The sequence below is a fragment of the Wyeomyia smithii genome, chromosome 1 (genome assembly GCF_029784165.1).
Source record: "Wyeomyia smithii strain HCP4-BCI-WySm-NY-G18 chromosome 1, ASM2978416v1, whole genome shotgun sequence".
Lineage (NCBI taxonomy): Eukaryota > Metazoa > Arthropoda > Insecta > Diptera > Culicidae > Wyeomyia > Wyeomyia smithii.
The window spans coordinates 62,302,306-62,318,601 of NC_073694.1; the positions used below are offsets into that span (position 1 = coordinate 62,302,306).

General features: G+C 40.0%; 2 protein-coding genes across 14 annotated transcripts in view; both read left to right on the top strand.

Moving 5' to 3' along the window:
- The first annotated feature begins 56 nt into the window (after positions 1 to 56).
- Positions 57 to 2,902, top strand: LOC129733969 (inhibitor of growth protein 3). Of its 2 annotated transcripts, none has more exons than XM_055695627.1 (5): positions 57 to 235; positions 519 to 590; positions 942 to 1,880; positions 2,120 to 2,523; positions 2,583 to 2,902. In XM_055695627.1, the coding sequence occupies exons 1-5, from the start codon at positions 208 to 210 to the stop codon at positions 2,697 to 2,699; spliced, it is 1,560 nt and encodes a 519-aa protein (XP_055551602.1). In that variant the 5' UTR covers positions 57 to 207; the 3' UTR covers positions 2,700 to 2,902. The 2 variants fall into 2 exon arrangements, with proteins under 2 accessions (XP_055551602.1, XP_055551609.1); XM_055695634.1 differs by having other exon boundaries at positions 2,195 to 2,523.
- An 11,535-nt stretch (positions 2,903 to 14,437) lies between these two features.
- LOC129733867 (glutamate receptor-interacting protein 1) overlaps positions 14,438 to 16,296 on the top strand; it is a 93,793-nt gene continuing 91,934 nt past the window's right edge. For 7 of the 12 annotated variants that reach the window (XM_055695431.1, XM_055695433.1, XM_055695436.1 and 4 more), the window contains exon 1: positions 14,438 to 14,811. The gene's annotated coding sequence lies outside the window, so the exon portion shown is untranslated. Of the gene's footprint in view, positions 14,837 to 15,232; positions 15,392 to 16,296 lie in introns of those variants that run through there. The other 5 variants (XM_055695438.1, XM_055695441.1, XM_055695434.1 and 2 more) reach the window with 5 other exon arrangements.

The window sequence follows — 16,296 nt, forward strand, 5'->3', positions numbered from 1 at the left end:
GACACCTACCTAATCCCAGATACTCACCACGGCTGGGTCGCGTTCACGTTGCAATATTCAGCTGTCAATAAGGTGAAAATAAAAAACCAAAACAACACCCAGCCCAAGCGGAGACGGTCCGAGTGCGTTTTTCAGCTTTTATGCAGTGAAATAGTGCTGCTCTCAACTTAATTCCGCCGTCAAATCGTTCTTCACAACTGCCACAAGATGCTGTATCTGGAGGATTACCTTGAAAGTGAGTATCGGTGGTTTACTAACGAATTAACTGATTTGCTTTGCTGCTCCTCCAGTGATTAACGCTCTGTCAAACAATGCTGATGCGTACCTTACGGGAAACGTGAGTCCACCGTGGTAGCGATCGATTTGCTTGGAGTACGTTCGATGGTGAATTTATTGAGTGGCACAAAATTTGAATTTTTTAAAATATGTATGCAACGTGATTCAGATTTCACGCTTTTACATGTTACAACTCATTCACTTGAATTTGATTGTAATATGCATGTTTTTTCTGCTTCCAGTGATTGAACATTTGCCCCAGGAACTTCGAGATCGATTTACGGAAATGCGCGAAATGGATCTCTCAGTGCAGAGTGAGTATTTTTTATGAGTATAGGAATCTCCGGTAGAAATTACCATTTGTTTACCATGTGGTGTTACTGACATTGTTATTTTTACTTAGAAAACCGCCACGGATGTTACATCAGACTGTAGAATTCTATATGTTATTAGATAAAATAGTTTTGTGGTCCGTCTCTTACTATTATTACACTGCTTTGCAGTCAATAAGATCTATCTCTGATTGCTATTGGTATTTTTCTAAAACGAAAAAAAAACTTGCTGAACATTTTGTATTTCAACTGCGATATTCGTTGAGGATTTTCATTATTAAATATTCACTGTTCACGTATGTAGAAATTTAAAACATTTATCTTTCCCTCTAGACAACATGGACTCGCTGGACAAACGGGTCCGCACGTTGTTTCAGCAGTGCCGTCGGGGTGAACTGGCTGGCGTCCAGGCCGACTCGGAATTCCACTCGATCCGTAAGGACTACTATCGGGTGCTGGAGGATTCGGATGAGAAGGTACAGCTCGCGGGGCAGATGTACGATCTGGTGGATCGGTATCTGCGTCGGTTGGACAGCGAACTGTACAAGTTCAAGTGCGAACTGGAGGCTGATCATAACGGAATTACGGAGATCTTGGAGAAACGTTCACTAGAGCTGGACACATCGACTAGCAACGGTGGATTGAATCAGAAGGAAAATCGTTATTTTGATACGCTGCCTGGTTTATCCGGTGGAAGCGTGGGAGGAGTAGCTGGTATCGCTGGTTCGAGTGCTGCTCGAGTCGATCGCTACAAGGTTAAACCAGAGAAAAGGCGAGACAGTGTTGGAATGTCGGTTCTGGGTGGACCTCCACCAGAGAAAAGACCTACACTACCAGCTAGCAGCAGTACGGTTAACAGCAGTTCTCCAGTTGTACGGCCAACGACTCCAAGCTTGGGCACAACCTCCAGTGGACCGTACCACATGTTGTCTTCTTCGGGCTCGAGCACCCCAAATGCAACTGCTTCGGTGGCCTATAATTTACAGCAATTCGGCGCTGGTAATGCAATAGCCGCCGCCGCTAGTCAGGCCATAGCTCAAACTCAACAAATGCAACAGGGTCGACGAACCGCCAGTCTGAAGGCTTCATATGAAGCTATTCATGGCGCGGGAGCTACCGGAGCAGGCCCTCATGATTTGCTCATCAACCGAGAACTGGCCGGAGCCACACATAATGCGCTACAAGCTGTTGAGCGCGAAACAAGCAATGCATTCTCCAATCACCAACGGCGTCAGCACAAGAAAAAACTAACGGCTAATACTTCTGCAGCAGGTTAGTAGCTTAAAAATTTTTAACATACATAGTTTTATAGCGAAAGGGTATTCCTTTTATTTTACATTCCCCAAACAAAATGTCTAAATTTATTTTAAAACCCCCCGACAATGTAGCTCACACGACACGAATAAAATTGGTTTAATTTATACGCATTTTCCGTTCTGTTTTCTCTTTTTCATATGCCATCCCATCGAAACACGAAACATCAAACCAAAATAAAAAAATCCACACTGAAGCCACACTGTTACAAGCACATCAAAAGCAGCAGCACTCTGTCACCCTTAATCCTAACTTGTCCTCCTCGTCTCTAGATCTGTTGGAATCGGCCGGCAGCGGTAGCACCGGTAGCAGTGTTGTTTCCAGCCTCCTGTCTGGAGTTCCGGGTGGACCGTCGGTTGCTTCCACGAGTGTGGGAACATCCAGACCGCCCAGTTCCAGTTCTAGTAGCGGTCCTCCTCCGATGAGTGCTGCTGGGTTGGGGCTGTCGCTTTCACTGGGTACCGGAGCAGTTCTTAACGAGAACGGTATGGTCGTAGAGCAAACGCCCGAAGGCGAATGGACATACGATCCGAATGAGCCGCGTTATTGCATCTGTAATCAGGTGTCGTATGGCGATATGGTGGCATGTGACAATGAAGATGTAAGTATTTTTCTTTGCATCGATTGTCCGCACGAAAATCTAACGTCATTCACTTTCAGTGTCCATTCGAATGGTTCCACTATCCGTGTGTGAATATTACATCCTCACCGAAGGGCAAGTGGTATTGCCCTCAATGTAGCAGCTCGATGAAACGGCGCGCCTCGCGGAAGAACTAAGGTGTTGTTTTCAAATTTCCGGCATGATACGCTAATTACGAGCTAAGCTTTCATACTCTACGCTGGTACGGAACACAAAGGCATGTGTGTATGCATCCAACACGACGTATTTATATATTTGGTCGGCTCGAAGCAAGATCTGTTTGCTTCTAGCCAGCAAAATTCTTTATAGCGGAATTATAAACCTAATTATTAATGGTGCAGCTATACTCTGGTGTTTTATTTTGCGTCCGAAATGGTTTGCCTTTGGTCAATGTACACTAAGGTCGCTTTTTACGCGGTTTTTTCACGCGGGCTACTTTTTACGCGGATTCCGGAATTTACGCGGATTCCGGAATTTACGCGGTTTTTTTTACGCGGATTCCGGAATTTACGCGTTTTTTTACGCGGATTCCGGAATTTACGCGGTATTTTTTTTTTGCCCGGATTTCGGTTCCCCTTCACTCGGAATGCAAATTTAACGATGGTTTTTTTTACGTGGATTCCGGAATTTACGCGTTTTTTTTTATGCGGATTCCGGAATTAACGCGGTTTTTTTACGCGGATCCCAGAGTTTACGCGGTTTTTTTTACGCGGATTCCGGAATTTACGCGTTTTTTTTAAGCGGCACGTATCCCCCGCGTAAAAAGCGACTTTAATGTACCTATATTTTTTTAGAACTGATAGCAAAAGATGCGTTGAAAATAGATGACCTTAATTGAAAAAAGCCTCAATCCTTCATAGAGGGAACTCTAAACAATAAATAAAACAAAATTTACAATGAAAACTTGAAATTTTTCGTCTCTGTCACAAAAATATGCTAATGTTTTTCTAAGATTGCGAAACTAACATGAATTTCTCCAGTTTCTAACGAAATTGGGTAAATAGAGGATTCTAGTGTTTGAAATCAAAATCGAATAGGGCGTTATACTACTCCTGCATGGCCAACGTCCACTTGCCGGAATCGTCACAAGACATCGCTTCCTGATGCGTCTTCTGGTCGTCAGGATTCACGCTCGCATCTTCCAGCTGCTGAGCCAAATCTTGAATTGGTTCAACGTCTCAGGACCCCGAGATGAACCTCTGGGTCGTTACGTCCGTCGCCTCGTCGGAGTTTATAAAATGTACATCATAAAATGCAGGATATTGTTAAAAATTAGGACAGAGTGAGCCTTTGCACGATACAACAAAGTCATTGTGTACATACTTGCCTGGAAGTTTGTGCTTTTGACCACTTCATCACCGAAGTTTTCCGCGGTGGGAGCACAGTCATATTTGTCACGGTATTAGTAGAGGAAACTGCTAATATTGCTAACAGCTTGCTCGAAATCGTTGTCGTCCCAATCGCTCATATTGCGGTTTTTGGATACCTTGTCTGTTCATGGATCTTAGATACCTTTGTGTCCTCGTCGAAGCCAACGATTCGTACATGGGATAAATTTGGTTTCGTTTCGCTCCAGTACTTGTCGGGTGTCATGTCCAAACTTTTCTAAGTAGCTTTGGAATTTCCTTGTTGGTGTACTTCAAGAAATTTTTAGTTCGGATGACTGATTTTTTGTCCAGTCTGGTGCTCCGCCTGCGCATGGAAATTTTGAAATGCCGACTGCCTCTTGTTGATCGAACATCCACCGGTCCAAAGAAGTCGGAATGAACTATTCCTAGCAGCACTGAAACCCATTTTCCAAACGGTAACAACAGTATGAGTACTAGTAGTTATTCCACTCACCAGACCTCTTGCTAGGTTTTTCTCTGCTGCTTCGCTGAGATGTCCCATTTGTCTATGCTAGATATCCAAAGACTCGTTGACCGGACGTACCAAAACTTCGCCTGTTCTAGTTGGCTTACACTGCTCCAGCTTAAAAAGTTCATCTTCAATGTGGGTATTTGTATCTCTTGCGGCAGCTTCGTCTTAATTGCGTCGTTAGTTGCCTTGATTCCGGAGTTTTCCAAAGCCCTGATCATTGGCTTGTGCTCCTAGGGAAAACTACAGAGCAGCAAAGCACAATCAATTGGTATGAAATCGTGATTCCGATTCCGTTGAGCTGGAGGACCTTCGAAACTATCCGGTTGGCGTAATCAGACGACGACGTACAACTCTGCAGATTTTATTAGTTTCTGGAGGAGAATGCTTCTGGTTAGCCTGGAAACTTTGAAAGCCTTTCCCAAATTTCTCCAGTGCAGTCTTCGCTTCGTAACATCCGGTTGTGCGACAATTGGCGAGATACTGTTGTCGTTGCTGGTTCCGATTAAGGCGAGGATTGGTGTTCAAGGATGGTCCATCTGGAGGATCGGTTCGGTTTTGTCTGCAGATCTTCGTAGGGATGGGCGAACGGCTCACGAGCCGTTCATATGAACCGGTTCTTAAAAAATGGCGAAAGAACGAACAGCTCACGAAAAAGAACCACGGTTCTTTGAGCGCACCAAAACTGGTTGGTTCGCGCGAACCCGAAGTTTACCGAGACAACACGAACTGCCAACGTTCGTGAATCATTGTGAACCATGAGCCGTTCATATGAGTCGGTTCAGAACCGTGAGTGAGCGTTTCGCCCACCCCTAGATCTTCGATGGCAGGCTATGACTCCTTTTATAAAAGGTTATCAATGTACTTTTTCAAAAATGCGAACGGGATTCCATCCGGGCCGGCTTTCGACGATGATTTCAATGTGGAGGCGGCCCTAGAGATCATTACTTCATCAATGTTGAGTCTATTAAAAGAATTCCCAACTATTAGCAGATTGTTACAAGCAGCCTGGGTAACTTGGCCAGCCGGGATCACTTCGTTGCAAAAGGTTCGCGCAAATTTCTCAGCAAAGATTTGGCAGACTATCTTCGGTTCGAATGCATTCTTACCATCGAGAGTCATTGTTGAAGGATTCTTTACGCTGGACGTTAAAGTACCTCCAGAATGATTTTAGTTCAGCCTTCAGATTTCACTGAACGCTTTGCAGATGTCGTCTGAAACAATTCTGACAGGTCCTCTTGTCCACTGTGTTTAACCTTTTGTATCTGTCGCGCAACGGAAGTGTACTTAATCTAGAGTATGTTCGAAGTGCGGCTCTTTTTTTCGCCTTCAACATGCGGAGATCACCGGTCATCAAAGGCTTACTGTTTGGTGAACGAACTGTGTTCGTTGTTCCCAGCCGGTCAATTGCGGGTCGAATTATGTGCGAGAGAGTCGACGCAGCGTTGTCGGTATCACGTCCGCCGAGAACAGGAAGCCAGTCGATAGCGGCAAATCTCCAACTCCAACGAAAAATTACTTCTTACGTGCAAAAATCCACAAACTGACTAGGGTTTTTTATTCGTCGACAAAATAATGCCATTTTGAAGTTGCAATTACATACAACAAGAGAAAATGTGGGCTTATTCAATAACACTGGCAAACACAGGTTTTGCCCTAGAGCTTAAACTGAAAAAAAAAGAAAGATTATAGCTTTTTAATCATTCTTGTGAATATTAACTTTTTCAGAGACTTAAATGAGTTTTCCCGTAAGTCAAGTAGAAGCGACGAATCCAGCGAGCACTTACTGTGCGTCATTTTGAAGCACTTCTTCATACACTAAAGGCTTCAAATACACAGGAATGTCTAAAAAGATAGTACCTTTCTAGGGCAACTATTTTCAACTTTAGAGCAACATTTTTTGCTTTTTTCGATCAGTGTAATTAATAAAGTATAACGAGGTATTATAGATCGGACTTGTACCCTGGTGGATGGTAGCTGCGCTAGTGCAGTTGCACCGTACCACCACTGTAAAACGGTTAATTTGGTATTAATTTATCATCTTCAATGTACAATGTGCAATGCCCTTACGGTCGGTGAAGAAAGTGCAATCGTTGTTGGCAGAGGCCGACTTTACTCCTGTGCATCTTTAGAGCCTACAATTGAATGGTAAGTGACGGATTTATAAAAAAAATCACAGGAGGGTTGTGTGAAAAGCCACGACCGTAAGGTTGAAGTAGAATACTTTTACAAGTGTCAGTATTTTTTTTTCTAGTAAATAAACGAACGTAAATTTTTTGAACGTTGTGAAATGATATAACTGGAAAAATAGGTGTGACTTAATTATTTCCAGTTATACCATTCTACAACGTTCGAAATATTTTATTTCGTATGTCGTAATACGCCCCGCCTTTATTTTCAGTTCCTACAGATTCTCAGTTTCGTAACACGGATGTACAAAAACGATTTCTCGTGGACATTCTGTCGAGCCGGACCGATAGGGCTCTCATTAAGGCAACAAAATAACATGAATTGTGTAGTGTTGCGCGGCTTGGAAGAAGAAAATGTTCCCGTCCCCGTGTCGCATGGATGCAGATTGTTACGCGTTTGATATTGCCGATGGTAGACATGAGTATGAAGTTCGAAATTCTGCTGTGATGTCAAACTATAACCGTCTTCTTCAAGACGTTACATCCTTGTTAATGAAGTGTTGTGAATTTTCTTAAACAGACTCAGCATCGTGAGCAGAACGTGCTGAACTTTTCTGTTGGAAATCGGATTTTTTTCGTATATACCGCTTGCAGGGTTGTTACAGAAACCTTAATTTTGAATCCGCAAAATCTGCGCCACGGGTATTGAAGATCCGCGCCGTGAAAACTAAATCCGCGCCAAAAAAAAAAAAAAACAATAAAAACTTATGATTCAACATGGTAAAATTAATACCATTTTTAAAATGTCATGCTGATATGTATAACTTAATGGTCTTTAGCGCAGGACAGTTGACTTACCGCGGCCATGTTTAGGAATGATGCTGACCAAAAATGTTGTTTGGAAATTCTTATGTACAAATGTAAAATGCCCGTAGCACTGATTTTTTCTCTCGCGATTTTTACTCGTTGAAAATGATTATGACGAGTAAAGTTCCTGTGAGGCATAAGTTAGACATAAAAAGTGAGAATTGAATGACGAGATTTGAGAAATGTGGGCTGAGAGATTCGATAAATACTTATGATATGAAGAGTGATAGATAACCATTTAATCCCGTATATTGTCGGAAACATTCAATAAGTAATTAATAATCTTCGTGAGTTGCAAACCATAGGATGTTTCACTAAAATTTGCAAAAAATCTTGTTGAGAATAATTCAAAAGGACGAGATAGGTTTTAGCTAGAAAATAAAAAAAAAACCGGTTATTAATACGATTGAGTATATGTAGCTCACGTATAGCGTAAAACTCGAAAAAGTAAAAGCAATCGAAAAAGTAGAAGAATCCCTCAACTAGAATTCAGGTCTAACATTCAACTTATGTTTATCTGTAGAAACATGGAATAGACTCAAGTAAGAGTTTTTAATGCAGGGTGACCACTCAAAATCAATTTTCGATCTCCCGCTTTTATCCCGGTTTTCCTGAAGATAGGTTTTAAATTTCCTCGGTGCTTTATTTTTAAAAAATATGTGAAAAACATCAATTTTACATGTTTGTTTATATCCTTGCGAGAATAGTGTTATTAAAACTAAAAAAATATTTCTCCTTCAAAAATTTTTTCTTCCTTTAACTGTTTATCGACTTTAGCAAGTACCTTCATGGAGACCTCCTGCACAGTTTTCGCCCTTTTTATCTCAAAATCGTTGACAATCTTCCTTCTGCTTTTTCTCTCTGTCAACCTGCTCTTGAATGCCAATGGAATTTATGGAAAAAAATTCAACTTCGATCGTTTTACATTAGAACTTAGAAGTTTTGTCTTCTCATGCAAAATTTGTTCTCAAGCGAACTTCGGGAAGAGGAGCCTCAAAGTGATCAATGAAAAATTTCATATGGAACTGTTAAAAGTAAATAAGTAAGTAAACCACGGAAATTCCGAAATCCGCATTAAAAAGGCGTGAAAACCTAAACCAAAAACTGCGTAATAAGCAATTTTAATAAATTTCTAAACGAAAGCATGACAGTTTTTCTGGAATTCGACAAATTTGAGCTCCTTTTTTAGAACAGTATACAACACATCTTAACGAAATTGTCTTGAAAATTCTAAGATTTCAAAATTAGATTTTGAAAATTCTAATTTTAGATCGTTATATTTTGGAAAAAAGAACAATTATTCAATAATAAATAATTTTCTTTTTTAATCCACTGTATATATTCCATATTTAGGAATTAATTTATTACAACTCGTTCATTGGCAACATTAGTAGAAGACATGCAGACGATGATTTTCCTGATGCGAAGCCTAATTTCCCGGGTTTCCCGTCTTTTTTACGGTGATCTGAAATTCCCGTCTTTTTCCCGCTTTTTCCGATAGAGTGGCCACCTTGATTATTAATGTACGTAAAATTTTTTGTAAACAAAGCTTCAAACGACGATTTGATGCAACTGCTAAGTGGGCGTGGGTTGCAAGGCAATCGCTTCTAATAGACCATCGCACTGAATATTTCAATCTTACTTTTTTAAAGATAGTGGTAGCTTGTCTCCTCAATTGGTCTCGAGGTACGATGCTGGCCTAACAAGCTAGTTGTCCTAGGCTCGAGTCTCGCCATGGGAGAGACTGTTAGTGTCAGTAGGATCGTAACGCTAGCCCCGCAATTGTCCTGTACGCTCAACAGTCGGCTGCGAAGTCTGTGTATAATAAACAGAAGGTCAAGTTCTGAATCGGATTGTAGCACCAAGGCTTTGCTTTGTTTTGGTAACTTTGTTTACTTTTGTATTTGAACGAACAGTTTGAAATTAATAAAAAATGATGTCATTACTGAAGTCGATGAGACGGGAGTGAGTTCAGATGCGAAACAATTTCTGGTCACGAAAAAGTTCTTGTTCGAAAGACTTTTTTCGCTAAGTACCCATTTTGATTTGTTCAGAAGAGCTACAGGCAACTCAATTGTCTATCTAAAAACTTACTTCGAAAAACATTTCAGAACTCGTTAAAAAGTAATATATGCGGTTATGGGTATTTCCGAAATCAGGATGACCTGAAATCGACCCCAGACGTCGGTTTAAAATCGAAGGTGGCAAATAGTGATTTTAAAAAAGCATATACAAAATTTTCACCTGCTCGAAAAAACACCTAGTGAAAAATCGAAAAAGCGATTGAAGTTTGGCCTTTAAAAATACAATAATTTACCAAGGGGGTTGGCTGCATGAAATTTCGGTTTTCGAAAATGTTTTTGGTGTCAGAATGAAACGTCGAGATCTGGTATCATCTGAAGCAAATCACGATTTGTGTGATTTTTCGGATTTCTTCGTTTTGCGCCACCCCATATTGAATCCAACTGACCTGAAATTTGGCACAGGGTGTTTTTCAAGCAGGTAAACATTTTGTATAGGGTTTTTTACTACATTTTTTTATTACTTTTTTCTCATACAAGTGATTGGCACCCTACTACACAGCCACCATGTTTCATTGAACTCTAGCTAGCCTCTCGGTCGATAACCTGATTTTAAGGTAATTGAAAACAAAATTGCAAGGCTTTCCGCAAAATCCGCGCCATGGAGTAGTAAAAACGCGTCGAATCCGCAAAAAACGCAAAATTCCCAAAAAACGCGAAGTCCGCGCCGTCTGTAACAATCCTGCGCTTGTTAAGCACAGTATCAACCAATCGTAAACATCACACTGCTGTGCATTTGCAGTAGCATCAAACCTCAGTTGCAGTTTATTAATAACCATTCATTATGCTCTTCCAAATACATTTAGTAGCCAGAAAAAGACCAATTGCTGCAATTGCAATTTTCATTCATTTATTGCATAAATGCTTCATGGTCAGATATACCCGCTGCAACTGCTACGCTATCCGTAGCCATGCCACAGTTGTGGCCGTTATACGCTGCCATTGGTATCCGCTGCCCCTGCATCAGCTGGCCCAGCTGCTATCGATGCTGAGATCCGCTGCAACTAGTGCGCTATCCATTGCTATGCCACAGCTGTGGCCGCTATCCGCTATCGCTGGTATCCACTGCACTGCTACTGCTGCTGCTAAGGGATGACTGCTGTTGTCGCTGTCTAGAACTATTATGAGCGGCTTCGGCTGAAACAGGCTCTTATATAGGCCAAATAGCATATTTTAAATTGCAAAGTATATTATTCTGTCGACCGTGCTTGGGAAGCAATCATATAACGACCAATCAGAGGTCGAATTTTTCGTTTTGACAAGGCTTGACTATTTTCAATAGTACAATAGTTTGAATAATAAAATCACAATTTTCTTCATGTGGGAAGAATCTTAGAAGATTTTCCAATCTATTGCTGTAAGAATGAAGAAAATCCATCCAATACTAACCAATTAATTAACATTCGAAATTGGACATATTTTTCACTTTTCTAGAGAAACATTTAAAAAGGTCCTATCTGCTTTGATCGATTTTTTGATCGATCACTTTCATTCAATCACCACAACTTAAAATCCTTTAATTGCACGTTATTTGCACAAGTTGATAGCGAAGGGATCACTCTAGCCTTCTGAATGAAAACCACGCTTGTGAAAGTTACTAAAGCTCAACCATTATCAAATTAAAAGACGCTCCGGAAAAACGATGAAAGCAGATAGGACCTTTTGAAATGTTTATCTAGTTTTTTCGATTTTAGATTTTCCTTCACATCCCTATGTAGCCGAACTTCCTGAGAGAAGTATTCTACTTCAATAAACCCATACGTAAAAGTCCCTCTCACATCAAACGGCCTTATTCTAGTAAGATTCGAACTCATGACCATTCGCTTGTCAAAGTGGATTATGTTATGAGGTTATGAGCTCTGCTCCGAATCACCGATAAACGCTTTTGAAGCCCACAAAGGCAAAAATAGGAGTATTGTTCACAAATCGTAATGCTTTTTATACAGTGGGAGCAAACTTCTTCAAGCAGCCAATCAAATGAATTTAATAATTTATTGTTGAGAGATCTCAAACTGCGATTTAGTTCAATGTTACTCCCTTTATATAAACAAAATGCGCTGTAAAAATACGATTAAAAATATCCTCTTTCTATTAAACATTTACGACTACTTCTCGATACAGTCCTTAGGTACCAATCCAACTGTAATCACTTCCTCTGGATGGTAGTTGCTAATCCATAGAAGCAAACTTCTTTTGACGTAGGACTACGTCTAACCGCACTATATCGATATACATTCTGCGGAAACTAAAACCAAGGTGTAACGTTGGAATGAAAGATTTCAAACGGTAATACTGATGTAACCACATGTTGGATTACAATAATCAATATGTCGTTGGATTGATAAAATGATGGACAATTTTGTGATTCCTCAGTAATCATTGTCATTTCATTGTTTAACAGTGAAAATTGAATGAAAATTTCAAGGTCGAATTTTCACGAACAATGTACCAATCACATGCGAGCACCCCTGGCACAGACTTCATGTATAGACACCAACTGCTTGCTGTGATATCCTGTTCTGTGATTGACAGAATCTCCCCGTCCCAATAGGACAACTAACGTTTGCTTCTATGATCCAAACTATATTGATGTCTTGAAGGTGAAGCTTTTTCGAAAAGTTCTTAACCACCTCCACTATCAGACAGTTTTACGTTCTGCTGTCAGAATGTTATTAAAACTGTTGTCTTGATGTAAAAACATGCTGGCACAGGCAACAGTACTGCACCGAGCAATGTATGAATAGAGCGCTGGTCACTCGTCGTCTATCAGTGCAGTAGAACTCGATATTCGTTTGTGTGCAGCCAAGCCAAGTGAAGACTACATTGCCGTTGTCGACGCACAGTGAGGCGTGTTGGGTTAACGCGTAGGTATCGTTTTGTATCTGAAATACAATCGAATTGCCGTTTGAATTGTCTTCTTCTTCTTCTTGTTTCGTATATGTAGTAGCAAATATCAGAATTCAATATGATTATTCGGTTGCCGCAAAATACGCTGCGCCACCGCGGACAGCAAAATTCTGTATGTGTCGGTGGAGGCAGATAGCAGGGTATATAAATTAGGTTCATTGTACAGATGTTGTTTATTTTTGAACTATACACTCTGTTTTTCTCATGTCCATTTTAAGGGGAGACCCTACTCTAGAAGGTCGAAAAATCATGAATTTTCATATTTTTTTTGGCTGTCTAGAGTAAAGTGAAGTATATTTGCACCCACGGTACACAAAATACATCTTCGAATATACCTTAATCCATAGCCGAAATGCCCGAACACCTCACCTTTCTCTAAACATCCGAAAAAAAAAATCACGAAAATTCATTATTTTTCAACTTTCCAGAGTAGGGTACCCCTTAAATTTTCTGTAAATATACATTTTTGTTCTAAAACTGTAATTTTTTATTGTTATTTTTTCCACGAACTTGTAACTGCAGGAAAATTTTATTATGTGACATCTTTGCCACTCGGTGATCGGAGAGTGAGCCATCTTTCACAAGACAAATAAAAATTGTTTAATTTCTACTAAATCGTACTCAATTAAGGTCTGTATAGAAGCTTGACTTTCCGCCTATTGAAGAAAATTGACTGTATTAGGATAAAAAGGTATTCATTAATGTTGAAGAGAATATCTTTTCTTCTAAAATAGAGGGCTGCAAATACATAATCAAAATACAGACCCCGTTTGATTTTGCCAAACACGACATGGCAGAATTTGCCAAAAATGAGCGGTTCTCTTTTCATGACGTTTTTTCATAGATATTTCCACCAATGAACTAGTTTTAGTTCCAAGTCGTTTGAGGTGTCGCTTGATGAATTGAGGCTGTTGACCTAGATACTTGATATTACTATCCGAGCATTATACATATTACCGGCACAAGTTCCGGTCATGTTCCAGGAACCGTTTTACAGATTCCGGTCATTCGCTTCGGCAACATAAAGAAACAAAATACTCTTCTTTTGGAGGATGTTGAGCTTAAATTTGATGAAATAATCAAGAAGACTAAGAAATGTGTTTAAACTGTGCCAAAAGTAAAACGAGCTCAAATCAAACAAAGCCTCAAAGAGAAATATAAAACTATTGTAGTCCTACGTCAACTATGCAGTCGTATCCCGGATACCACCCTCCTACTATTTACCGCCAATTTCCGTTCACTCTCTAGAGCGGTGCATCAAGCAGTCGTAGACGGTTAAGCACGCGTGTGGTGACTGGTGGGTTAGATGAACGAAACAGGAAGCGGATTTTACGCGCATCAAACGAACTTTTTTTCTCGATTACGTTATGGTTGCTCATTTAAGAGTCGGGCGGTTTTGAGCTGGAATATTAGCTTTTGCGACTAATAAGTCGGTCGATTGACTGTGTTTTCACCAACGTTTTGCGCAAAATGAGTTTTATTTTGAACCTGAAAGTCGGCGTTAAAGCACTGGCAACGCTGATGATTGAAATAGTCTAACTCGAAGATCTGCTCCGCTCGGTTCAATTTGGGAAATAAACAAAAGCAGACTAGATATTCTTTTTGGCAGTTTCCGTCTTTCACTTAGCGGCAGTGTAGTTTTCCCTCGCCCTTCAAAAGTCGTGCTTTAACATGTTGTATACACTATCTATATGCTGGTGGGTGAGTGATGAAATATCTACTAACAAAACAAACCGATGTTATGCGACGCACTCTCTCTCTCTCTCCATCGTTTCGGCTCTCTCAGTGGGGAATTTTCTTTTCGGTTATTTTTGTGTGGTTACCATCGTGCGTTACCAACTCCTTATACCGCAACGCAACCAGCATCAGCTGTTATTGTGGATGCTACATTGGATTTGTTAGGAGGATGCGTGGAAAATTGCGAGAATATGTCTCTTTCTCGCGGAGTTCACTCTCGGTTGGTGCTCTGGCCAAGCCTGGCCTGGTGCGGCACGGAAAATCACAAGCTCCGATCGACACTGGTTGTGTCCCTCAATGCTTGCCATATCGAATCTGGCAGCTAAACGCGTCGCAACTTTTGGCAGCATTGCTCAGACAATTTTCGGCACTCGGTTCGATCGGTTGGGTGACGGCGTTCTTGACGGTGTGGGTCTGTGTGTATGCGTTGTCTATAAGTGAGTTCAGTAAAACGGCACAGAAAAGATAATTTTCCGCAGTGTTATTCTGTGTTCTATCCGTGGATTGCCGACGAAGCGTGCAGGAATTTTTCCGTCGAAAAAAAAACGGGATGTTTGTGCAATGGACAGTTCTGTGTTGATTACCGTTGATATTACTAAGTCGGATTGATAAGGCGCTAATGAGCTGGTTAGGTGAAAGTAATCGAATTGTGAAAAATTCAACTGCCTGAAGTGAGTGAATAATCCGTAGCCGTTTGTATGTGTGCTTTCGTGATCACGTTCGTGTGTCACAACGTTCGTCGTGCGGTTTTTCCTACTTTTCGGGAGAGAGAGGATTTACCGCCGGCCTCACAAGATCACGGTGGTGACTGATCAGCTAGGAAAATAAACATATATCTGTGTGCACTGTGGTCGTGAAAACGTGATCGTATGCTGAATTTCGGTGTTTAGTTTTTGGGCATGATTTTGAACGGGAGTAAGGGATTTGTGTGAAGTTGATCTCTCGCACGTCACGTAAGGTCATAATGCCGAAAATCAACAGCCCGAATGAGGCCCGGAAAACATTTTATACAGCTGAAAGATGCCTGCTCTAAGTATGGGTCTTTACTTAATGGCAATTTTGCCTTTGTTGAACTTAATTTTTGTTTTACACTTTGGAAGGAGAATTTCAAAACAATCTATAAAAGTAGAGTGATATCTTTAAAAGCATTGTTTAAGTCTTAGGTTATTGATACTTTTTAAATCCCTAAGTGCTGTAGAATTCCTCGTTGGTTGAGTTGAAATTAAACATTTCCTATTCAGAAAATTGATGGTAGGTATTTATTATACATATTGGTAATTTCTGAAAAACCTGTTTTTGACACGTTTGCGGTTAATGCTATTCAGAGAAACTTAAAAAATTTCTGGTCCCTTATTTTCTGAAGAGAGATAGATAGATATTATTCAATTCTATCCACAGAACAACAGCTCAAAGATTATTGTGCTACAAATTTAATTCTTTACTTATGTCACTAATCAATCTGTTCAAATCTTGCATAATTCGAACGGCTATGACCGGTTGTCTACGCAAATTGTATGCATTTGGCCTCTAGTGTCCCCTTTCTGAAAAAAAAATATTGTTCATAGAAATAGATTAGAATTCCAAAAAACCGTAGATTTCTCAAGTTTAGAAACATCAGAACAAGCAAATTTTACGACCCCCTTTTTTGCATAATAAGGCTTCGTAAGATTTTTCATTACCCCAATCCCCTCTACAATGTTTTGTAAGATTTTTTTCTAAGGAAAAATTGTTATTTTTTGGAAAAAACATTTATTGTGTATAACACATGTTTGCAGAGAATAAAAAAATAACCAATTCACTTCATATCATGTTAAAGTAAATAATTGTGAAAATTAAGTGAACAAAGTATAGCACGTAATTGTTCAGTTAAGGTGAATTCACTACTTTCCCACGGTTACGCTGTTAGAATCTCAGCGAGAAATATTTCAACTAATTTTATTTACTTTCATTTTTGTTTTTATTTTTATTTTGTAATTTCAAATCTTACGTAAGATTCCCCTTCGTAAGTACTTGCAAACAAATTGGAGAACTCCTGATTTTAAAAAATGGTAAATTAAAAATAGGATTTCGTTGATGAAACTTTTCTAAAGGACATTGAAAAAATAAAATTAAAAAAGGCAGAGGTTGACCTTTTTTTATGCTGAGCTTGAAGTTGA